The 25,523-nt window shown below is 36.7% G+C and overlaps 2 protein-coding genes and 1 long non-coding RNA gene across 3 annotated transcripts; all 3 read right to left on the reverse strand.

The window, feature by feature from the left end:
* Nucleotides 1-251: 251 nt before the first annotated feature.
* LOC125810514 (uncharacterized) lies at nt 252-4,153 on the reverse strand. Its single transcript, XR_007441873.1, has 2 exons — nt 3,818-4,153; nt 252-395 (listed from the first exon to the last, which is right to left on the reverse strand). It is a non-coding gene; the product is annotated as an uncharacterized LOC125810514 (long non-coding RNA).
* Nucleotides 4,154-4,967: 814 nt separating this feature from the next.
* LOC125810509 (uncharacterized) lies at nt 4,968-9,233 on the reverse strand. The gene is made up of 3 exons (XM_049489983.1): nt 8,881-9,233; nt 7,427-7,533; nt 4,968-5,179 (listed from the first exon to the last, which is right to left on the reverse strand). Exons 1-3 carry the CDS (start codon nt 9,228-9,230, stop codon nt 4,983-4,985), a joined length of 654 nt encoding a protein of 217 aa, XP_049345940.1. The 5' UTR covers nt 9,231-9,233; the 3' UTR covers nt 4,968-4,982.
* Nucleotides 9,234-10,807: 1,574 nt separating this feature from the next.
* On the reverse strand, nt 10,808-24,721 carry LOC125810484 (protein transport protein SEC31 homolog B). Its single transcript, XM_049489954.1, has 22 exons — nt 24,177-24,721; nt 23,078-23,138; nt 22,854-22,976; nt 20,306-20,402; nt 20,183-20,219; nt 19,944-20,049; nt 19,815-19,872; nt 18,194-18,291; nt 17,881-18,000; nt 17,421-17,463; nt 16,789-16,901; nt 16,589-16,716; nt 15,947-16,496; nt 15,760-15,852; nt 15,350-15,535; nt 14,964-15,177; nt 13,861-13,976; nt 13,574-13,756; nt 13,302-13,427; nt 12,909-13,188; nt 11,283-11,521; nt 10,808-11,181 (listed from the first exon to the last, which is right to left on the reverse strand). The coding sequence occupies exons 1-22, from the start codon at nt 24,491-24,493 to the stop codon at nt 11,092-11,094; spliced, it is 3,378 nt and encodes a 1,125-aa protein (XP_049345911.1). The 5' UTR covers nt 24,494-24,721; the 3' UTR covers nt 10,808-11,091.
* Between the last annotated feature and the right edge of the window lie 802 nt (nt 24,722-25,523).

The raw sequence follows: 25,523 nt of genomic DNA on the forward strand, positions 1-25,523 counted from the left end.
ACCAGAAACATGTCAAGTTTAGGTGGGGAATTTAAGTCTTCCTTCTAACGTGTGGACCAGTTCAGGTTTGAGCTTTGCTCGACAGTACAACTAAAAATTCAATAAACAAATACACAAAAACCTTGAAATTTATTTATGAATTAGTTACTCTTTAATTTTTCTTGTCCTTCACGCTTTGAAAGGAACTTGGATACATATATGATGGAAGAAAGTTTCACATGATAACAAAGTATATAAAATAGAAAGGAGCTGAGTCTATTCCGATTTTCAAAAGTCGATAGTTTGAGTACAGAAACAAACTGCCATTGCATTATTACTACATACCACGTCTATTACAAATAGAGCATTTCAGTAAACTACTGCAACCAGAAGCATTCGGCAAGTCAAAAAGAACCCTGCAATCAAAGAATGATATCATGTTAGTTACGACACCTTCAAAAATAAAATATAGCCGAGACAAAATGAGAGGAGCCGTGGTACTTAGAAAAGAAGAAACCCAACTGAAATAGAGTATCACTTTCTTGATTTATAGTAGTTCATTTGTGCAACTAGATTGGTGTTTTAGTAAACATGTAAACTGTGTCATACTGGGCTAACAAGTCTCACAGAGAAGTTAATTTACAAGCCATACTCGATACCTTTGAGATCAACCTAAACAAGACCATGAAAAAGAATAGTACAAATCAAGTCAGATACAAATAGAAAAGTTGTCACTTCCTTTTTTGGATGTTAAGTAATGGGGTTGTTCTCATTTCCAAAATAGATAATCAGCTCATTTCATCAAAGTACAAGCTCAAACCTTGTACTTTGCTTCTCCAGTGTTCCCAATGCAAGTTATTAAACATGGGATGACAAGGAAATATCAGAACAACAGTAAACTAATGTAAAGGCTTATAGCTAATACTTGGAAAAACTTTGCAATGTACTGTTAAACTGATATTCAACCGAAAATCCGAGACAAGCAAAAGAATCCCAAGTATCAAAAAGCATGAGCACATCAATTATTCCCATGACTACCAATATCATTCATTGAGAAAATGGAGCAGTTGGAACTTAGAAATAAATTTTCAACCGGAAGCAAATGACAATTGAAAATTCCATTTGGTGAGTTTGAAAAACAGTGATTCTGATGGAGGGATGTGAAATGGAACAAGGAATACTGAAGGTAATCAGTAAACCAATACTAGGGAAACAGCAGGAAAGATCTGACACGGAGGAACAAGCCTGAAGAATGTAATTGGTCTATGAGGTGGAGAAGGCAAACAGAAGGATCCGGAAGACAAATACATCAGACAGATGGCAGGAGATGTGAAATTGGAAAGAATTATACAAAGTGGTAGATTCTGTGATAGATTGAGCTAGTGGGATTCGGAATCACCGCGGGTGCTAACAGTAGACCACTCAAAAAGCAACATTGGCTGCTCTTTCCAAGAGCCTGGGGTCAATCAGCTGTCGCGCGAAGTGTTTAAGAGATTGTATTTGAAAGCGAAAAGTCCGAAACGAACAACAAATATGGTGTCTAAAGAAGTCATTTTACACAAGCCAGTCTTAACGTTGCACGGTGGCGGAAAAATGTTGGAGATCAGTTAATACATCCAAACAAGACAAGAAGTCTTGGAATCTGATGATTTTCATTGGAGGTGTCAATAAGCTATGACATTTAGTATGAAAAATTAGTAGGAAGCCAGAAGAAAGAAGGGGTGTGACATGGAATGTCATTAACCAGGCAGTGAACTGGAACTAGAAGATCTCTCTTAGAGGAACTAAGCATTCCTTCATGAGATTACTTCATCTTACTAATTTTTCAATATCTTTTGAAGCAAATATCAATTCTGACTTGTATAAATGATTGGCTAACAGCAATAGAGAAAAATATTCTTGTAGCTATGGGTTATTCTATACTTCTTCCATAAGGGGGTAAGACCGTTTTACGAGTAATAAATATATATATCAAAAAAATTATTCCTCAATTTCAAACTAGTTTTGGTCAGCCATTAGACTCCTCTATACCCATTCTGCTCTACTAGATCCAGTTCTCAATGCTGGATAATTTCTCTTTTAGAAAATTTGGGGTTCCTTAATAGATGTCTCTTGATCTCTCACTTAGCCATAAAGGTCATTCAAGTCTCTTAGCATAACTAAAAGAACTTCATATTTAACCTCTTGAAATTAGTAATAAGACCTTTATGTAGAAACAACATTATTAGTTGATTGTCGAAAGTTGCAAAATCACGAGCTTCAAAACAATTAACGCCTAAGCTCAGTAAGAACATCGTTAAATAGTTAAACAGAAGAGGAAGTAACAGGTGTTCTGGGATGCAAAGTAAGAAATGGAAAAGGTAGAAGTAGAACAAACAAATGTTAGCTCTTCCGCACCATGTGGCCACAAAGCTGCAAACCCAGTTTTTAATTGAGTTTACAGAATACATTCTTGTAATGGCCATCCCAGTGTCGACTTTTATGCAGGAGGGTAACTGTTTATATAGCACTTTCACCCCACCTACTTTTTGTCATGGATAAGGGTGTTACCAAGATAATAAGAAGATACAAAAGCACATTTTAGAAAATACAGACAGAATGAAGTGAAAAAGTTGGTCACAACATTCTATAATATTCATATATGCTTGCAGCTCATGCTACTCAGTACTCACTAAACACCTTTCGTTTAAAGAAAAAGCAAATACATTACAACTCATAATGACACCGAGGACTATTCCATCTGTGACCCAATTTACCTGATTTCAAATGCAAATACTCTTGTTCCACTCTTTCCACTAGTATACAAGGGTTAACCAGAAAGTTAAGCCAAACAGTTAAAAATGTAGACAAACACAACCTTCAATTCCTCCATAAACATATTTATTCCCCGTGCTTTCATTTTCAAAATAAGCAAGTAATGAGAATATACTCCACCATACAAAGATAGCAACTAACTATTATAAAGATCACACAACGCGATACTGCACATATTGCCTATACTTTAGAGTCCTTGATAATCTCATTTTTTTTGTAGCCGAGAAATCCCTGGCCAGTGGTGTACAACTCAAAACTCGGAAGTTAACGTGCATGCTCATCTATGTTCACCACTTAAATAACAAGTTTTCGTAAGCAGAAGAATTTAAACCTGTGACGTGCGCCTAATCCACACATAGTTAGCTGTGCTCTTACCACTAGTCTTTAGTAATCTAAACAGCATTCACACTGTTGTAGTGTCACCACATGAACAACACAGTTCCTTCCAGATAACCAGGAAACCCAATCAAAACTCCAGGTTTTATAACTAGCAATAATATTTACTTTTTTCCATTTACAATTAAAAAACAAATGTAATTCAAGGTAACTCAAGTTACATCCCCACCTAAAAGTGGCACGACACACTGAGGAACCATAGAAGAGTAACCACAAGAATAAAAAAGAACATGTAACATCCGCATTTTATACCCCATGATAAATTTAGGAACAGAAATATTCACAACATGGCATCCAAAACCCAAAACATAGCAGAGATCACAAACAAGGCAAACAACCCTCCCTCCGTCCCAATTTAACTCCTTTTCAGCTTTTCAAGTCGATATGGTCTTATTGGAGCTATATCGAGATATTAATTACGTATCATATCAAAATGATCAAATAGTCCATTAAAAACCCAGAGACAAGAATCAGTTTGAAGTTCCAAGGATATGCATGTGGTAGACATCAGATACCCAAAACATAAATTAGGTCAACTGAAATCTAGAGATAGCATGAATTCAGCAATGAAATCGCATACAAATTTCAAACCCTAGAAGTGGCCAAAATAAGAGAAAAGGGCACGTACCCATGAGGAAAACAAAAGGGTATCCCCAGATTATTTTGAAGAAGAAGATTGGGGCTTATAATAAGAAGCATAAGTCGGAGGAGAATAGATCACCGCAGCAGCCATAGCTCCCGGAAACACTGCGTATTTAGCTATCAGCGCAATCTTCCTCACCAATGGCTCTCCCTTCATCAACGACATGCTTAAATCTCTTTGATCAACACACCAATTTTCTTCTACTGCTCTCTCTATCAATCAATCACACTAATTGTTCAAAGCCCTAATAATCTGACCCCTATTTTATTTCTCAATTCCACGATGAGGTTGAGAAATGATCCGACCCGATTCCTACCCATAAGCCTGTTTGCATCCACTAACCACTTCTAATCATCTTTTTATAAATAGCCACTGGATATATTTTTAAAATATGATATTGTTACGGAGTTTCACCTGTAATATTTGATATTTTATAAAGTTATTGTTTTTCAATTACATGTGCTAAAAAGTGGTTGCTTATATTCACACGCTTTTATGACGTACTCTAGGTAAGAAATTGCACTTAATAACTCTAAAATGAGTGGTTTGAACTTTTCACGCCGTTGTCCATGGGAAAATCATCAAGGCCTAAGACAAACTTATTGATTTTGAAGTTTTGTCCCCAAGTAAATAGGTAAAAGTTCAAAACTATTTTACCTACAACATATTCTTGTAAATCACCCTACTCTAGGGGTGATATGCACAAACAAAAATATCAATATGTAATGTTTTTAAAGTTTTATCACCATTTAAAGTAATTTTTGTAAAATTAAACCCAACGTTACATGTTGAGAAGAATGAAAATTTATGTTTTAACAAGTTATGTTAGATGGAACATAACATTTGATCTACTCTTGTTAAATTGTTCAAAAATATTATCAAATTGACAAATCTTACCTTGTTACAAGTTATGCATGTACATATAATTTGGATACAATCTTCATTTTACTTGACAGAAAATGTTAAAAGTTGCTCAAGATTGACAGTAAATGTTAAATTATTCCCAAGTTACGTTAGCTTTTCGCAACTGGTGTATCTTATGAACATATTGACCGGTTATAATAAATATATTTGTACAAGTCACTGTTGCAAGTGAAAATATATATAACTGTGGCTACATTTTTCTGTAGAGAAGAATCAATATATTAAATCAGAAAAAATTAGAACGCCAATCAATATTTAAGTCACTGCAATCAATCAAACTTTGAACGCGATCCAGAGCTGCATGTCTATGCTGCAATAATGCAAGGGATCCATTGTCTTCTGGCTCCTGCTCCTCAGTAGTACTCTTCCTTTTACGGGGAAGCTTTCTCGAAATTTGTTTCCATTTTGATTCAAATGCACAAGCTACAAGCTCAACCACAAAGTCGCAAAGTAATTAGACAACTTGCTCAAACTCTAAGCTCCAGGTGAAAGCAAATGAAATTTAACTGCTTTAGGAAGAGAGAAGTTTATTCAACATTGACTAAAAGGTCAAGGACACAAGAATGAATTGAAGATGTTTAATCTGAACAAGTCGATGGTGCTTTAATTTGCTTACTATGATACCACCCTTCCTGCAACAATCCAAACTTCCTCAAGGAAAAAAAAACACAAGCTTCTCGGGCCTATTGAAATATGCCGCCTAGAACCTAAGACGCACCATGGCGTGATGTTTTTATTTTAAAGATTATCACATTACTGCTGAGATGTTCTAAAGTTTTACTGATAAATCTAATCTCACTCAGATTAACAATGGATAGTCTGATCCTATGTCGTCCTGTAAATCAATTATTCCCACATTTTGTCGCTGAAGATGGTATGCTCTAGTTCCATATATACTCATAAGCAGAGTAGTAACATACTAGACAATCACTTCTAGCTAATCCTGTTGATAATATAGAGAAAAGTAAGGTTTGGGACGATGAGGTACGTTGTCTTAGTAATGTAATAGGCAGGTCTCACTTGTGATCCTTTCCAGTACCATTATATTATTATAGGCACAGATTCTTTTTTGGTTTGATCAGGGAATTCAGCAATGACAGGCATTGGTAAAAGCACATCAAACAAGGTTTTGCTAATTAGAAATGATGATTTCACACTTGAAATCCAGACAATTAAAATAATGGCTTGGGACATTAAGAGTCAACAAGCAGCAGGAATACATCTATCCTGGAGAGCTACAATGGATTCAGAGTCTCAACTTACCTTTAAAATTGTGTTTCAGAAATAGTTTGCACGACAACTTATCAGAACTGTTCCGCAAATTGTAAGCCAGATAGTCAGTTTTGATTACTACCAGTTAAAAACATATTTTCAGTATTATGTCCGAATTGCGTTCAACCTAAGCATAAGGTAGAGCGAGATGATCAATTTGAGGAATGTTCCAGGAACAGTTAAGAGCTTCGCTTGTGTAGATTTTTTCTGCAAGTACACCAGTACTATGCCATAACAACAAACAGACACTGCTTTTATCTACAAATTCAGCTACCTAGATGAAGTTTCAGCGAATAGACAAAACCCAAGTGTTTGGCAGTAGATCTAGGCAATCACAAGTTACCTTGTGCACCTACTAGTGGGTAACTTGTGATATGCTTCTATTTCTTATGAAAACAAGGAAGCGAAGAGAGTCTAAAAGATGCAATAGCTAAAATGGAAAAATTGAGTGGTCGCCATTAAAAAAAGGAAAAAGAAAATAAAGGCTGTTTGTTGATCAAAAACAGAAGATACTGCAAATGCAAAACAACCTTACGAACTGTTGAGCCCCTTAAAAACATAACCAATTGTACTGGGAATTTGCCAACAACATTGAGAACTGTATGGTTCTATGCCTACAAACATTTTGGGCCAGATACAGGGAAAAGCTATGGCTATCCTGTTATGATCCGTCTCTAGATAATACTCACACTGTTAACTCCTAACTCAACCTTGGTAACAACAAGAATACAAACTTTGAAGAAAACAGACACATCAATTACACTCTCTTTATAGTGCATTATCATGTCAAGCCTTACTTCTATCTTAACTAGCAATTTAGACATATCTCTTGAATTGCTGTTAGGAGAATGAGCTTGGTCAAAGAATCAAGAGAGCAGAAGTGGTTGGCTGTGTTACTCCAGTTAATAGTCACCAGGTACTTAGCAGATTACAATCTATTCTTGTCAGACCTTGATTCAGTCTTGGTATAGTCTGCATATTTACTCATCAGAACCGAAATACATATCTAACAACATATGAACTTTGTACTCATAGAAACTATAGAATCAGTACTAAAGAAACTTAAGAGTAAAATGGCTTGCTGGTTCAAGTACAAAATGAAACATTAACAGCATCTACGCTACCATCTTTCAAGTGTGTACATGCTCCAGGAGAATGCACAAAGCCATAAAATTGCAACTGATCTCTGATGGGGTTAGCTTAAAAGTTGAATCATGATTTTAGGCAACCGAATGAATATCAGGGAAACCAAAAAGGAAACATCTAAACAGCAAAAGTATGTATAATCAAAACTTAAATGTGCGCTAGCATAACAGGAGTTATAGACTTGGAGGCAATTTAGTATTTCTGATGAAAGAAAGAAGCACATCATATATAATAGTTGTATAAAGAAAGTACCTTCACTTCTGCCCTTAAATCCCCGAATAAGGCATGCACAAATCCAAGGTCTTCCTGAGCGAGATGCCTTTGCACCCCCTTTTAATTCACCATTATGTTCTTTTAGTCTATAAAAGACAGATCACCAATTAGAAATCAGCAGCTTAGATTTATGTGTGTGTGTGTGTGGAGGGGGGGGGGGGTAATTCCACTCTTTGAGCATGCTGACAGAACGACTGACACTCCCAACAACTCTCTCATTTCCAGTGATTTCGCTACAGTTTACTAGCACATCCTAGTATAGAGAATAATGGTCGATGAGTCACTACATGCTCAATGGAAGGCCAACAACCAATTTACCATCATGACTTAGTCTTTTTCACAAGTCCTAAAAAAATCACTAATCTCCTAAAATGTGTGCGACAATTGGGTGAATATAAAACAACCAGTGGAATAAAGATTGTCATTTGCCATAGTAGAACGTACTCGTTCATTTTAAGGCATTGACTGCAACCAATCCAATTCTTCATAGAAATATTAAATGAAAGCTTCTAGAAAAAACAAAGAAGATTTAAAATGAAGTTCAGAAAGCACAATCTATGGAAGATCAAAACATTTCTATCATGGTGTGTTTTATCCCTCGGTACTAATTATTTAAGGGAAGAACCACCAAACTACATTCTTGTTGTTTTCGGATGAAGGAGTTCCCCAAAGAATATAAAACTAGAAAAAGTGAATAAAGAAAGAAGCTACAAACCACCAAAAAGAATAGGACAATAGTAAAATAAAATAAGTTACACCTTCACAATGGAGAAGCCAAGATAGAGCACAACTATTCAGCTTCTAGGAGATCAGTAGGATAACTCCATCTCAGAGATCTTATCAAAGGTTTACCCTTTTTTCCCCATTTCTGAAATTCTTAGCCTACTTTCTCCATAAAAGTATCCTCTAACACAAGCTAATAGGGATAAGTAACCAACAACATATAAGCTAGACATGATTAACACATTGGTAAAAATCATTAACAGAAAAACTAGGCATTCTGACCTAACTCAACCCGAAAAACTAGCTCATGTCCATATAAGCATTCCATACCCCGACCCCACTTCATGCCTAGACCCAACTGGAGCATAGACCTGGAACCCAAAGGTATGGAACTGACACCGATAACATGTAAAGATATGGAAAAAATGGTCTACCTCAAACTCAAAAGCTAACTCGAGTATTGCACAAGTCCATAAAAGCATACCACTCTCAGTGGCGGAGCCACCTTACAATTAGGGGGTTCAGAGTTCATCTGAATAGGTATATATAATAGATGTCGAATCCCCTTCGGCTACTTGGTGTGTCTATTTTTTCAGATTTTGAATCACCGAAAAACCTGGCTACGTCACTGACCACTTAACATGTTTGATAAAATCAAAAGTCTGCTCTTTTTTTCCCCTTAGAATAAACAAGAGAAAGAAGTTACACACCGGCGAGAGAAATTGGTAGTGACACCAACATAGGTCTTTGTAGGTGGATTTGTCGAGAGAATAAGGTATACACACCACAAAGACCTCTTTTTCTTAGAATTACTAAATTTCTTTGAATTTGAAGCTGGGGTTGTTAGTAATTCCGAATCATTTCCAGATGATTGCTGTGAATTTGCATCCGATTTTCTTGTTTTTTTCGATTTGCTGCAACTTGAAGAAGATGCTATTGGATTTGAAGAAGAGGGAACTTTGAGATTAATGGGTTTCACCGATTCAAAATTTGAGAGTTTTGGTGGTTTCAGAATATGGGGCTTCGTCGATTTGAAGATTGTTGACAAAGGTCTAGCCATGGCGATGATGATCTTGCAGTTTTGTAATCTGAAAAATTGACCGTTAGTCTGGGTGCCGGTTTGGGTTAAAACAAAGGCAAATTTCAAATCACATACTAAAATTACAATTTATCCATTAAAGTTTATAATTACAGAAATTCCTCAAACAGATATAATAATATAAGCGTTGATACATTAATCTGATGCGCGAAATACATTAATTGTTAAGTAAGGTACATTACATTTTATACATGATACACTAATTTGATGTACATTTTATACATAATACACTAATCTGATGCGCAAAAATGAGGGATTTTGAATATTTATAAAACTTATAGGGGATAATGGTAATAAGTAAACTAAAATGTGGGATTTCTGTAATTTTTTCAACAAAGGGATGGATCGGATTATTAGCGACCCGTTTGGATTTAACAAATGATGCATTTCATTTTTAAATTAAATAAGAGATAAGTACTAATTATTTAGTTGATGAGCAAATTTCAGCCTTCTAATTTATTTATTTTATTGTGATAATTTTTAAAAATTGTTGAATATAGTAATATTTGAATTTCATAACAATTTTTTAAAAAGAAATGTTTTTTCATCGTATTCGAAATCCGTTGAAGTCCCAACTAAATCTGAATCGCGGGCATTAGGGGCTGGTGCTTTTCTTCTACCTCTTCTCTTTTTTTCATTTCCACGCAGCCCCTTTTCCTTGCTTTGTGTTTTTAATCAATTTGGAAGCCAAGTTCTTTAAAACCTTCTTTAATTTCACTATTTAAATTATTAATTTTTGCCAACGTTAATTTTGTATTCCAAATAATGGAAATAGAGAGAGAATAAAAAAAATCGTCACTTCCGTATCTCCTTAAACCAACAACCACCACTGCTCAACAAAAATGGATTTCACCATCATTTTATTCAAAAATTCTCCAAAATTAAATCCTTGATAAAAAGTGATACAAGCTCGTAATAATTGATACAAAAGAGCGAATAAATATAAGCAATACAAGTTAGTAACAATTGATATACTACAGCGCATGAACAAAAAATGAATACAAGTGAAACAAATTGATAACAATTAATACAAATGATTTTCGAAGTTTTATTTATAGATTTTATACACTTTGAATGCGCTTACCCTTGGTTTCACTGTCTACATGAACTAACCACAAATCATCCTTCTTTCAGGCATTACTTTGAAGGCGCATGGTAAAAAAATGTATGACTACTCAACAGGTACCGTGAATACATTTTTCAAGTGAAAAATGCAACCACTTGGTAGATCAAGTTTCATAAACAAACTGGGAGAACTTAATTAATGGATAACTAAACAGCTACGTCAATAATAATGTTATAGAAACAATTGAATTTCAACCCTTTGTTAGCTATTACAAGAGCTACTAAATGAGCTGTTATTTTCAGCACGGAGAAATGGATCAACCAAGAGTTTTGCCACCAGTACAAAGCCTTTAAAAATGGGCCACCAAGAGTCTCAAAAATCAATTGCTTGGTAAAATCTAACAGCGTTCAATTGAAGCCAACTAAAAAGGCAAGAGTTTTAACATGATCCAAGATTGAATGACTGGATTTCAGACAGGTTACAACCAAAACATATGCTAATAAAAAACAACTCTATATTTTAACACTGTAAAAAATAATCAAACATCGTTGCTAAGCTCTCTAACCTCTTCCCAAAATTTGCACGCACCTAAAAACCAATATCTAGAGTGGGTTAAAAGAGGTAGAAAAGTATCCAACTAGAAAGACAATCTAAAGGTGGCCATCTCCAGATAAGACAAAATGATAATTCCTTTTGAACTCACGGGCAAGAAGGATTTGAATCCAGAATCTCCAATTCTTTAAGTTCGGCCTACATTTATCTGAAGCTCTGTCTGATCTTAATCATTCGCTTGAGTGTTGCAAGCCAGAAGTTGCACTCGTCCCAATCACTTGTGGTGAGAAGTACCTGGGGATATATGCAAATATAAGAAGCAAACGGAGATCATATGATATTCTACTACCAATACTAGACTAAAAATCTGGAACTACATTTATCCAGATAACTACCTGTATCTGAAGGGCGGTACTGAAATCACCATTGTCCAAGGACTGACAAAGCTGCACAAGCTTTTCTGCTGCGTTCTTAGATATGTCCCCACTGTTTAGTTTTGCAAAAAGTGCTCCTAACTTCTTTGAATTATCCTCAATTTCCCGCTTCTTAGCTGGATTTGCTCGTGATCCACCCAATGCCTCTGATGTTTCATTGAACAATCTAGTCAAAGTTGCTATCACGGGTTTTTGCTGGGCTGCAACACATCATATGATTCGTTCCATTAAATATTGAGATTTAAAATGCAAGCACAAGAACCTTACTTTCCCAGTTAAGACTTAAAAGCAGATCTTACGACCATACCAGGCCATTTAAAGAAATAGAGAAAAAGGACACATGCTAACATAGACCACAGTAGTTTAGAAGTACAGAATCTAGGAGCAACTAGAAACAGTTCAGGATGGTGCCGAAGTTCATCTAATTTTACTCCTTTATTGAACTTCTATACGAAGAAGGGTTATAATATAGCAGCAACAGCAGTTTGTCCAGACAGAAACTCCAAGAGTGAAAGAAAATACACTGTCCATTCGTTCTATAACTTTACAGCCATGAAAGTCTGTCAGTGGTGCAAAACGATCTTTTGTTGGTGTCAATATAGTGCTCCCTCTTAAAGGTATAAAAAGGATTTCCATATGTTTAAGCCCAAGAAGCTGAAAGTGATTTCAATGACTAAATTTAATTGAAATGGCATTGTATAAGGGGTGAACAAATGAGAGTAACCTGTTACTGCAGAAAAGGTATAAGCTTCTCCTAAAACGTATAGATTGATACCCCAATAAGAACTTACAAGTGCTGTATAGTTAATCCCACACGTGGGGTCTTGTGTTTACACAGCCTTACACCTACCTTGTGAAGGTAGAGAGGCGGTTTCGATAGACTCACTACTCAAGTAAAGCATATAAAAACAAGAATGCGAGGCAAATACAGTACCGAGGAAGTTTTGGGTGGTGCCTGAGCATACTGCTGACCTATTAAACTGTTGGATGAGAAGAGGGGGAAGTAAAACACAGAAAAAATGGTGGAATCTAGTTCCATCTTGCATATGGTGGTCAATTTGGAAGGAAAGAAACAATAGGTGCTTTAAGAATATTACTAACCCAATGCAGAAAGTTAAAGAAAACTGCATTAATACTCTATATTTTTGGTGTAAAGAAGAGGGTATAGATGATGTAAATCAGTTAGTAGATTTCCTAGGCTATTTGTAATCATGACTACTTCGCCTTGGAATTTTTTTGTTTGGTTGCCAGCATACCCTCATTGCTGATGAATACAACTTTACCATTCTCAAAAAAAAAAAAATACAGTACCGAGGAAGTCATGCTGAAAACAATGAAGAAGAGAACAGCAGCGACGCCAACAAAAATACGATAACTGAAGCAAATGAAACATTGAGTGATACTAAGATCGAAAAAAAAAATACAAGATCACTACATAAAGATCACACTCACCACCCATAGGTAACAATGTTGAACAATTCATGGAAAGAAGTAACATATGTCAGTAAGAAGGAATTGTATGGCCGTCCAAACTACAGGAATGTACGAAAATGAATGTAACGGATTTAAAGTGGAAGAGAAGCGAACCAGGAACATTTGAGGTATCCACCGTCTGAACTGTAGGTGGAGGAGCAGCAGGAGCTGCTGGTGGCTGGACTTGAGATGGCTGAGTAGGGCTTGGAGGCTGCATTGGAGCCATTCCAGGTCTCTGCACTGGATTATTAACTGGCATAAATCCTCTAGGAGCTTGGGAAGAAGCTACAACCTGAGGCATCTTTTGTCCAAGAGCTGGGCCAGCTTGACTAGGGTGAGGGACATATGCAGGAGGCACATTATGACCACCAGCATAACCTGGGTTAGCAGGTCCCTGAAATAAGCATGCAATGAAAATCATAGGACTACGATTTATCTTTGCCCAAAACAACCCCCCACCCCACCCCAACCCCAGATTGAAATGAAATAATGGAAACTTCAACATACGGGATACAACTGAGCACCCAAGGTGGGCTGCTGATATTGCTCCACATTTCTCAGCGCAGGGGGATTTGATGGGATGAAAGAGGTCTTAGCAGGCTGAGTAGCAACAGGTGGTGGAGCAATGTTACCCTGCAAACATGAGAAAAATATATATTAGTATGCAAAGATAACTTCACATTTATGTGCTTCAAGAGGTAAGTACTTGTTTCAACTCAGCAGCTATTAATGTGGCAAGAATAATCTTAACATCCAAAAGAAAGCCAAAAAGTCCATACCTGAGGAACTGGAGGAGTTGGAGTTGGCAGAAACATGTTTGGTTGCTGGATGTTTTGTTGTGGAGCAGGCTGGTATGGGACAGGAGCAGCAAAGCCGCTATTGTATGAAGAACCAAATGGTTGTTGATAATTCTCAGTATAGGGGATGTTTGAAATGCTAGGCTGTGGCTTGGATGGTTGCTCCTGAGAAGAGAGAAATTAAAGAGGATAAATCATACGAAATTTCTAAAGATGACAGTCCTGTTTAAGTAAGGTAACAGACCATTAAGAGAGGAAGAAGATAATACCGGATAATAATGCTGAGAAGGATCAGCCATTCCATAACCAGCTTGATCTGCAACATAGCCGGATCCAGTGTGCAGTTGTGAGTTGTCAAAAGCCATAGATTTCAATGCGTCCTTAGCTGCAAAAGACAAATATGCTAAAAATCGTCAGTTTGTTTTGTTTGAAAGGGATTGCACTATCTGCACTAGGCTAATTCACTTGAAATAAAAATGCTGCCACACTTGAAAAACCACCATTGCCTAAATTATAGTTAGACCATAAACCATAAAAAGAAACCCAAAATTCAAATAAAAAAGGGTACATGAGGAGGATACCATAGATGCTACTTTCTTAAATATCAGAAGTAGCCATGTCCCCTCTGTACAGCATAGTCGTGCATATACAACAATATACCCAGTGTAATCCCACAGGTGGGGTCTGGAGGGTAAAGTGTACGCAGACCTTACTCCTACCTCGCGAGATAGAGGTTGTTTCTAATATTAGGTGAAGGGAGAAACAATCCTGTTAGCCTTTCAAAGCTCAAAAGAAGTCACTTATGTTATACTCTAACAAGTCGTCAGAATTTAGACCCCCATAGAATGAGGAAAAGAAAGGGACAGATTAATATTTTGCAGTCTTTTGGCTGACACAATTTGAAGAGTTTGAATAAGAGAGTGAATGGTATACACCCGATAGGCCTAGAAGACAAATGGGAATTATCAACACCAAGTGATGAAAAGGTACAGCTTGGTTGGACAACTCTCAAAACCATAGGAACGCTTCTCAAACTACTCATACTGAGAAACCCAAAATATTTACATGTCAGTAGTGTAAACGCTAAAAAAGCCAAGTACCGGATGGAGGCAAATGATACTATACTTAATTTACAGTGAAGTGGTTAAAATTTACAGCACAGGAATTCCAGTAATAAGTTTCAGTCAGCGGCTTCCTTTCTCAGGTATAGATGTGCTATAATGAAAGCATGAAAAGGCAAAATATTTGCAGAAGAGCCAGGACTGAACCAAACCATATGACCATTATCAACATGAAAAAGACAGATACAAGAGTCGGCTGCATAGTAGTGCCGTTCTGTAATGGGGAAATATATCAGCGCAAACATATTGACCTGGTTCAGTGGAGAGTGCAATACGATCTCGTAAGATGGTCAATTCAGGTGACAATTCCTCAGAACCCATAAGCTTCAAGTATTCCATTGCAGTAGTTAAAAGCCCCTGACTTGCTAGGATTTCAGCATACTTCTCAAGAAGCTTGCAAAGAGAAGCACTGAATCTCTTTTGCCCAGTTGCCAATGCAAAGACTATCGTCTTTTCCATTAAATCCTACAGGTAGGAACAGAAAATACTATTGAGTGTCTTACTGATAAACATAAAACTCAGAAGAATCTGAATGCAATACCGGAAAGAAGGTCAACATATGATTTTCCATCAACAGAAAATACTATTGAGTGTCTTACTGATAAACATAAAACTCAGAAGAATCTGAATGCAATACCTGAAGAAGGTCAACATATGATTTTCCATCAGCCTTTCCTGCCAAAGTCCTCGACCATATTTCTATAGTTTTATCAATGTTCCCTGCACATATGTAACACAGTGTTGCTGGAAGGCTTTCACCAGCAGCCAAGAGTCTTGAAGCAAGTGTATCGCACAATGACGTCCATTCATCTTGTGGAGCAAACTGCATGAAGGTGATAAGCAGATTAACGGGTGAACGTCACTTCAGATGGATAACATAAAAACTCTTCTTGGTGAGCATCCCAGAGGTGTGCACTTATTGATTGGATCAGAGCAGCTTTTTATATATCCGACCTTGTCAATGAGCTTTTTTATAGTGCCCCTTACACCCCCACAGCATAACATAAGAAGGAAATAATGATTAGGATGTTAGGTAGAGGAACTTACAGTGCAAAGGAGTGCAAGTGTTTCCTTCCAGGACTTCAAAGGCCGAGTGTTTACAACGCTCATTAGATCATTGTTCACCATAGCAGCAACAACCTGAAGTTATTGTTTAGACCAAACACTCAAATTTTAAAGAGCATGGACTAATCTCCATTCAGAAAATGACAGCCATGATATAAATGGATCTTACCTTAAGGTATGAAGAGTGACTAGTTTTAAGGTATTGATCACGAGTTTGCTCCCACAAAGAAGCACCACCGACATGAGCAATAACCAGAGCATCAGCCATTCTATTTGCAGATATGCATTGTGCAACAGCCCCCTTATAGTCACCGACAACCAACGCGCGTTGTACAGTTTCATCAAATGATGTGTCTGCACTCTCCTCTTGTACATCAATTTCTGGTTGGGAGTCCTTCACATCAACTGACTCACCAACATCAAAGGAATTCACAGACGTTGACACAGGTGTATCAGCTTTGGGACTCGGAAGATTGTTAAAGAAATCTTCCCCATTGTCCAGGACATGCATTAAGTTCTCGTTGTTTGCAGCTTCTTTACCTGAAAGATTCTCATCAAGGGCAAGGGCATTTACTTGCTCAGATATATCATGCTGCAGAGTATCTTTTTCTTCAACAGGCAGACTAAAACCAAGATGAGAAAGCAGTTTTGTCCTTGCATCCCCATCCTCTTCAAGCATAACCTTCAAGAAGCCCCATATTTCCCTTTCACCTGAAGATCTGTTCAGAAAAGCACAAGCAAGCTAGGGTAAACCGGAAAACGAATGCAACTTGTGAAAGAAAAAATCACCAATTTGAGGAAAAGGACATACTCTGACTCTTGGAATTTCTTTTCACAGAAAACCCTCAGCGAGGTTTTCTCTCCATTCTGAATAGCAGTCTCAAATTCAGAAGACCGAGTCACCAGACCTTGTTCAGTGACTATGCTATGCACATGAACCTACAAAGGAGTAAATGTTACTGCAAAGCAAAAGGCTATAAAGGAGGGATTACAGAAAATCCACTGGCATACCTCCGTCGGTCCAGTTGGACCATCTGCAGCACCAAATGAAACAAGCTTTCCACCAAAGCCAAATGAGACTCCGGACTTCTTCTTAGACCACCACTTTGGAGCTCGTAAGGGAGCTGATCAACACATGCAAATGAAAACCCCAAGAAGGTTAACACAAGGGTCACAATTTTTTTCCCTTCAAAGCAGAAAGAAACCAAGAGATGTACCAGGCAGTAATGCAGATAAAAAAGAACAGTTCTTCTACCTCACATGAGTACTACGTAATAGCATAAGGAAGATGCATGGAATATACTACCCGTATATCCTCTTTTATTCATCATATAGGCATAATTGGCAGTGCATTTTTGCCTCTTTTATATTTTCGGTTTTTGAGTTACGGCTCCTTTCATAACTTGATATCTAGAGATCCCCACACACATCCTCAAGTAGACAAGCTAATTTTTAAAACAGAAAATACAAAATGTTGACCATGGGGAAGAATTGTTTCAAAGCAATCACCTTGTTTCAACTATATGATAACTTCTTCCTACATTCAAAAAGAAACATACAGCTTGATGCCCTAAACCTCAAAGATGTTTATAGTAAATATTAAGAAGGGGGAGAGGATGAAGATAAACAAAACTCCATCATACCTGCGCCAAAATAACCATCTCCATCGCCAGCTCGACCACAGCCCTGCAGAACATAATAATATGAGTATCATAAACCAATCAAAATAAAAAAACAAAAAAAACGCTGTGGTACAGGAAAACAACAAATTATAAAATACAAGGAGAAAAGGTGTTCCCGGTTCACCATACATGTGGTCGTCAAGAACAATCAAAATATCAAGCACTATCCATCTGGAAGATGAGGAACATCTATTATTTGATTGCTTAAGTCAACAAAGGGATATTGTTATACAGGCCCATCCTACCTACACTACTTTATCTAGTCAACATATCTCAACTCAAAAATAGCAACAGCATAACAGAACTGGTACGAGGAAAAGGAGGCAGGGAAAATCTTTCTGGAGTTCTTTATGTATATTCAGCATTGCATACAACACATTGCAATCTGATATATAAAGCATAAAATTTAAGAGGAAAGGACCTCTATGTTGTAAATGCCGATTTTTCCGTCAAATGATGATGCTGAGATCACCCCTGGACACTTTGGATACCAATGCACATCAAAATTCCAATTGGTTCCAGCTGGCAATTCGGAGACAATCTGCAAAAGTTAAACAATACAACAATCAGTACTTCTTCAAAGCTTTCCATAGATAACTAAAAAATAAGCAACCATTCACTAGTTTAAGAACCATTACCACAAAAGTCAAGGTCAACAGAGAACAACATTTCTGAAACAAAAAATATAAATTGACAATACGAGGATATGAATGAACAATTCAATTTTCATTCACCTCTCCAGACACAGTATCCCAGCAGATAGTGCGGTTATCTTTCGCACAAGTAAGCAAGTAGGAGCTGTCAAGGGGACACCAGGACATAGCAATGACACCTGAGTGAAAAATATCCAAGATTAAAGGAAAATTGTAAAGATATCAATATAATTAGATAAACTAGACCTCTAATCCTTACTAACAAGCTAAAACTTTAATGTTTTGCTTTAAGATCAAATTATCTTATAAACAGATATTTTAGGTATGCCACACCAATGAGTTGACCTTATTGGTTGCTTAAGGACTTTGAATGTAAGATTTTGTTGAATATCTGAAGACTGAGATCATGAGAACTGAGCACTAGGTTTATATGTAGTATAGTTTTCCTTGTTACACGCTAGGAAAGTCAAAAATTCTTCCCCCACTCTAAAAGAGATTCAATTACTATTTATTTAAAGAGGTTCCAAGCTTAGACTTTTGAACTAAGTGACGTGTGATTGATATTCTTTAAATCTTGGAAAGGCAGTTTGTGCTCCCTCTACCTCACATCCCTTCCATCTTTCCAAGTTCTCTCTTCTTCCCCAAACTCCTCCATCTCAGTTCTCAGCATTTCTTGCAGGATTCAAAGCTGAACTGATCCTAGCTGGCATTCATAAGAATGAAAAGGAATGGGGGGAGATACAGAGGGACTGAGGTGATTTAAACATTCTTTCCTTCCAAATTCTACCATCCAATCATGATGTTAAACTCCTTGCCATGTAATTGTTAATCAGAATCCACTTGCACCCACTGGCAACATGTCAAATAAGTTGTATAGAAAAATCAATTAAATGCTGCAACAGTTTTCTTTCTTTTGCCAAAAGAAACCAGCCGCTACCCTTTGGGTGGCCCAGTGGTTTGGGATTGGGACTTCCATGTTGGAGGTCTCAAGTTCGAAACCCCTTGCCAGCGAAAGCAAGGGGTTTGCTTCTGGGTCGAGCTCGTCGCACCGGGCTTGCCTAGTGCGGGTTACCTCTCCTATGTGGTTTGCGAGCTATTGCATAGGAGCGGGGGTTTTACCCTGTGCGCACCCAAAGGGTAGCGGCTGCGGGTTTCCCTTGTCATCAAAAAAAAAAAAACAAATTGGATCGATGACTATTCAGTACCAAAATCCCATATCCCAAAGTGGTGAAGCATTTTAGGTGAATGCCTCGTCAGCAAAAGACAGGAAGACATTGAGAGAGCAGCAAAGAAGATAAAGCTCCAATTAAGGAGCAGGAAACAAACTAATTACTAAATTATCAATCTTGAATCACCCAAAAAAAGAAACAACCATTGTACAGACTGTCAGCCATGTGCTTTAGAAAAACATATTAACTTGTATAAAATAAAGTTGGCATATCATTTGTCGTCCGCCAGAAAATACTACCACTGTTATACCAGTACAACAATTGCATTTCCCTCCACACACTTTATTTATAAGCGACTAGAATCATAAATTGACTGCAACTAAATGGGCTAAGCTCAGCAATAGTATTTCCAAATCTTTAATAGAGTTCAGCCTCATCTGTAGGATAGAATTTCACCATCATTTGTCGCTTCAAATTTGTGAATTCTAAGACAGGTGAAGCATGTAAACTATGGGTCTGGTGAGTGCACTAACCTTTAGTGTGACCCACGAACTCTTTCACAGGAGACAGTATATTCCGCATATCCCACAGCTGAAACAATAATATATTAGTTAGATATTAATTACGACGATCAGAGAAAGACAAAAGAGTAGAATTCTTACCCTAAGTGCAGGTGAACCGTCTTCATCGGAAGCAACGATGAGCTGCGTCGCAACATCAGGATGCCACTGCAATACAGAGCACCGCCTTCTAACAGAATCTGTGAAACTGCAGAATTGCCCAATGCAGGTTTATTTTTTGTTATTGTTGTTAATCTCAAATGCAGGAGTAATGTTCAACTTATAGTAACTCTTGAATATAATAACAAAATTAAAGCCTACATTTTATGGACACCTTTTACCTTATCACTGGCTTCTGCTTCTTCAAATCCCACACCACTGAAATAAGAAAAAGGAAAAAAGGGAGATATTATGGCAACCTTTAGAAAAAAGAATAACGCAGGCAACTTCCGCTTCTTGCTCACCAGTTGTCCCATTAAGTGAAGTAGACGCCAATATATGCTGAACCTTGTTGTTCCAAGATACATAAGAAATTTCACCTTGAGTTGATGATCCACTACCCTGCAAAAAGGAGTCAAGATCTGAGTTAGATAACTTAAATAAAATGTCAAGATCGACAACTTCTCAATAAAGCTATAGAACAGTTATAGGCCAGGAGTAGCGGATAGAAGATAAAACACCACCAGATCAAAACAATAATTAACTGAAACAAACAACAAACTAAATTTTCTGATATCGCACGTTATAGGCCAGGATTACTGGATAGAAAGAGAAACACCACCAGATCAATGCCATTATTTACTGAAACAAAAATAAACTAAGTTTTCTGGTATGATTATAAGTCGCACTTATCATTCCTCTTAAACCATCAGTTCTATTATTATTCAATTGCAAGCCACTTGTAAGAAAGCATAACTACAAAACTCAGTGAGAAACCATTTCCTGTATAAGGGTTGTACGCAAAGCACCTGCTGGAATAGCAAGGTGTATGCAAGTCGGGGCAAAACTAGTATCAATACAGAAAATGACTGAGACAATCCCCCAATATTTAGTTGACTAAACACGTTGGAATATCCTTTTTTGCTAATGGATGGCAATAGGACTCGAAATCAGAGCCACTACCTACTTTCATATTATGTTCACTTGCTTGAATACCTTATTTAAAAGTTTATTCTTTTGAAATATGAACCCTTTTAGTTATTTAATTTAGGTTTGACTGTTTGAAACTGCACAATGTCACCGAAATATGCCAATGTACCGATTACCAAAAAGTGCATATACAAAGCCAAAAACGACCTCCTCTATTTTAACCAAGGAATGTTAAAACTCCCGCCAGAATCCAGTCCTCAAAAACATGTCCCTTCAAAACAATAAAAAAATGCATGTTCTCTAGCTACATCATTGCTTAGTTTCCAAATCATTCTTTTCAGTCATGAGAATCATTAACAATATTGTGTAGAATATTCTTCAAGATTTTCTCGACTTACAACACACCAGTCAAAGCCTTAAGGTGAAGACCTTAACCAGGAAAGATAATACATGAACTGGACCTACAAAAGGGTTGAATCGTAGTGGATTATGAGTTATGACAGCAATGTCACTCTGCCAATTACAATATTACATAGCTTATTTAAATCACATACCAAAGCATTTTACCCACTATTCAATGAAAATTGTATTTCAAGGTGGTCACTTAGTTAATGACGCATGTCCATGGCCCAAAAAGTCCTATATATGCAAGAAGACAACAAGTGTATTTCTTCTAGCATGGATTCTGACCTTTTTTATACCCAACCTAGATTCCGACTTTGAGGTGATAATAGCTCCACACCACACGCTTTTAGCCAAATGCAATGACCCATTATGCAAAGCAACGACTCCTCATACTAGGTTGAATTATATTGTCATCAAAAGGGTAAAACCCCACAAGTCAAAAAAACCTCCTCAGCCTCCCCACCATTCCTCTTAATGTAAGAATATTCTTTTTTGTAAAAAAATCATTACAGATACAAAAAGGCAAGATAACACTAGGAATATTTAGTAAATTCTCTTTTAATGATTATGTCATAATACATTAGAATCCAAGAGTTAGAAAATATTCCCTAGTTCATGTGTCTAAAAACTACTATACAAGGCACTATCTCTTATGTTAAACTTTTTTTTAACAGATAAACCTTAAGTTCCAGTGGTACAAGGTTCAAAACACATGGATAATTAGCCCACTTCTCTTCTCTTCTCTTCTCCACTTAAAAAATACCAGGTTGAGTTCGTCTGTGGCAGGTTTGAACTCATGGCATGCACCTAACTCACACATCACACATCACACCCACACATCATGTGATGTGCTCTTACACTATACCCAAAGCCCGGAAAGTAGGCATGCTAAGTACATTTTGATGGCAATGAATTGGAAGATGGCCTATCTGAGAGAAGAAGAAAAAGCAAGTGCTGAGAAGAAGAGTAGTTGTGAGAGAATGTGTTTTGACTGGCAATTCCATTCTTACTGTCCTAGGAAGAAGGAAAGGATAAAAGATACAGGCTGCATCTTGTATGTAACTACCAATTTTCCCCATCTTGTATGTTAACAATCAATTTCAACAGAGACGTTTCCTCTTCTTGCTTTCTCTCTTCACAGTAGCTCTATATATAACAACAGAAATTGAAATTAGCAATTGAGTACTACTTCAATTTTTTTGCTCCTCTTCAGGTATTTCTGGCTATCAGTTAGCAAGGGAAACTGCTGCTACTCAAGTTACAGTCAACAAAACCAATCAATTTAAAAACCCGATAGGTATGAAGGAGCATTTTAAGAATTGGAGTGTCATGCTTTACATATGACTTGAATGAATGGCTACAGAAAAATGCAAGAAGTTTTATCATTTTTCCTTGGTTATCTCTATTGCACTGTGTTAGATTTAGAGGAGGTTCAGCCAAGGTGACACTAGAATTTATAAATAAAAATTGCCTGAGAAATACTGACAAAAATGATTTTAAATGCCAGATATTACATACTTTAAGGGGAGGGAAATGGCTAGGTTCTGAAGGTTTCGCAATATCCCATATACAAATTTCACCTTCATCAGCTCCAGATGCAAGGAGATTTGGAGTAAACCCATTAAACTCCAATCCGCGAACCTGTAAGTAATATGAGGGAAATAATATCATATCATCACAGGATTACGAAAAGATGCCTACACAAAGAACAGGAGGCAAAACAGCAAAATGGTAAAACTTACAGGCCCTTTGTGCCTCGACAGATTTCCGACAAGAGCACTTTCAATAGCTTCAGACCCATTTCTACTTCCAAAGAAAGTGACAGAAACAAAAATTATATAATGTCAAGGTTGAAAGATCAAAAGAAATATATATGTAATCAAAGCAACAATTCAAAAAATGCATCATAAAATGAGTATATTCTGCCCCCATCTTTCACCATTAAAGGATCACATACAAGTCCTGCAACCTTGTGTACACCATTTTCATTACTAACTGTAAACAAGAAGAACAATTTTTCCGAGAGTAGGAGCAAATAAACAAGTATAGATGAAAAAGAGACAACAAAAGGGCCTGAGTGAGGAAGTGGTTCTCAAAAAGAGTTTAAATTGGAAGAACCTTTATCAGGAAAGTTAGTAATGCAGACAGCATCTCTGCACTCGGCAACGCTACATGCCCATGGCAATTCATGCATATTTTGTATCACATCAATAAATTGCCATGTACATTCTGTACTAAAATACGTATAAAATCTTCAGAAAAGCAACCACAAAAGTATGTCCTACTATAACATATTAAGGAGATAAGAAATGATTGTACAGGAATTGTTCAAGTTAAGTCATCAAACACGAAACACAACCAATATTTCTTTTGATTCCTTAGTTTGGAAAGAGTTAGTAGAAACACTACTCGCTACCTACAGCCAACCCAACTTCTAAGCATCCCAGTTCAAAGATTGCATATTAATCACCACGTTTTGGCATTTTTTAGTGAGAAAAATATATTTTATGACTAATGTTTTATCACAGAGAAAATGTCTTTAGGGTACCAAATCAAAAGGAATCCTGCCCTTCAAAAATGCACTGAAACCTGGATCGTCAATAGCTGATCTAGTTCATATACAGCACCACTATTCAGCGAAAGAACAAATTTTGGAAATACTAAACGTTTGCATTTAGTTCAGCTCTTATAGTATCCATCTACAAGTGGAATTCTTCATATAGGTGTGCATATGAACCGTGAATTCATCAGACTAAGAATTAAGTAAATCCGATCACTAACCACAAAAAGAACGACATTGACCTATTCAACTAAAAAAAAAATAACAGAAATTGGAATTACGAGATCAGAGGCTTGGGATTCCAAAGTCCAATATTTCCATCAACAAGCCCACCAGCAATGATTCCATGCGAGAACTCCTCCGAATTGGACTGACATTTCCCCCAAGACATCCGATTGATCCTCTCTGAAATAGGAGTCGAACCTGCGAGATTCAGCTGCTTATCATCCGATACGAAATCAACCTCAAAAATGTCGAGATTAGCAGTGGAGCTGAATGACAGATCCACTGCTCCCGCCATCGTTCCAGCCGCCAGATACGGTGCCTCCGGTGCGAAGGCCGCCGAAGCCGATCTGTTCACCATCTTTATGCACGCCATCGGATCAGCAAATCGAAATTAAAACTATCTACACGCCACCTAAACCAGAAATCGAATTGATACAGGTTGAGATATTGTGTATAGATTTTGAAATGAAGAGAAAATAGAGAGATCTAGGGTTAGGGTTTGAGAAATTGGGATAGAAGCTTTTTTTCAGATAGATCGAGATGGAGAAGAGAGGACAGAGTGTTGAGTCTCTTCTCTGTTTATTTTTCTTCGAGAATTAATTAAATTTTTTTTAAGATTAGATATTCTTCATATATAGTTCCCTTTTGGTTTTTTTTTTTTCTTTCTATTTTACTTCACTCGATTTTGATTTGGAGAAGAACGGTAGAAGGGTAATTATGTGGAAAGCTGATGTTAATATTGGAAATTCAGAATTGCCTTCGTCATAGAACCATTCACGTGTTGCCACGTGTCATGCGTTACACATGTACCTAAAAGTCGGAAACTGTAAACAGAAAAAACAAAACTAAGGCATGGCTAATTTTGACAAAGAAAAATCACTCTTTTTTACCTATGAATCAAAATCAAATTATTGTTGACAGTAGAAGTTTGTCATAGGATGATTTTTCAATTTTTACAAGGTAATTTAATATTTTCATGCATATTTATTTTGTTGTGATTGAATTTTATTAGTGGATTGAGGACATAAAGATTATCATATAAAGTAGTTTTTTTTATTTTTATTTTTACTTGTAATTTTATTTGTCTATATCATGATAGATTAATTAAATAATTTTCTATATAGAAATCAAATTTCAAAACATTATAGAAACAGTCGACTTGAAGTTCAATATATGTTTGTTCAATTAACTTGTTTCATTAAATTACACAAGCTTAAGTTTATCAAAAACTAAAATTTATTTCATCTTATTATTAAAAAAAATACACTTTTTTAATTGAAAACTTCAACAATATGAGAAAGTGAATTTTTGAGTCCTCTTTGATGAACTTTCTTTTTATACAGTGAAAAAAGTAAATTAAATAAAGATCTTGAAATTGTTTAAAAGCAAAAAACAATAACTCG

Source organism: Solanum verrucosum, unplaced genomic scaffold, assembly GCF_900185275.1.
Source record: "Solanum verrucosum unplaced genomic scaffold, falcon-dt-bn FXZP01000118.1, whole genome shotgun sequence".
NCBI lineage: Eukaryota > Viridiplantae > Streptophyta > Magnoliopsida > Solanales > Solanaceae > Solanum > Solanum verrucosum.

Excerpts from the sequence above, each read along its gene's own strand:
- LOC125810484 (XM_049489954.1), bottom strand. The coding sequence starts at position 24,493 with ATGGCGTGCATAAAGATGGTGAACAGATCGGCTTCGGCGGCCTTCGCA. Across the intron at positions 17,464-17,880 it reads TCGGCATTTACAACATAGAG|GGCTGTGGTCGAGCTGGCGA; the intron begins GTCCTTTCCTCT and ends TATGTTCTGCAG. Across the intron at positions 15,853-15,946 it reads GTCACTCTTCATACCTTAAG|GTTGTTGCTGCTATGGTGAA; the intron begins GTAAGATCCATT and ends CAATAACTTCAG.
- LOC125810509 (XM_049489983.1), bottom strand. The coding sequence starts at position 9,230 with ATGGCTAGACCTTTGTCAACAATCTTCAAATCGACGAAGCCCCATATT. Across the intron at positions 7,534-8,880 it reads ACTACCAATTTCTCTCGCCG|ACTAAAAGAACATAATGGTG; the intron begins GTGTGTAACTTC and ends TGTCTTTTATAG. Across the intron at positions 5,180-7,426 it reads ATTTAAGGGCAGAAGTGAAG|CTTGTGCATTTGAATCAAAA; the intron begins GTACTTTCTTTA and ends TTGAGCTTGTAG.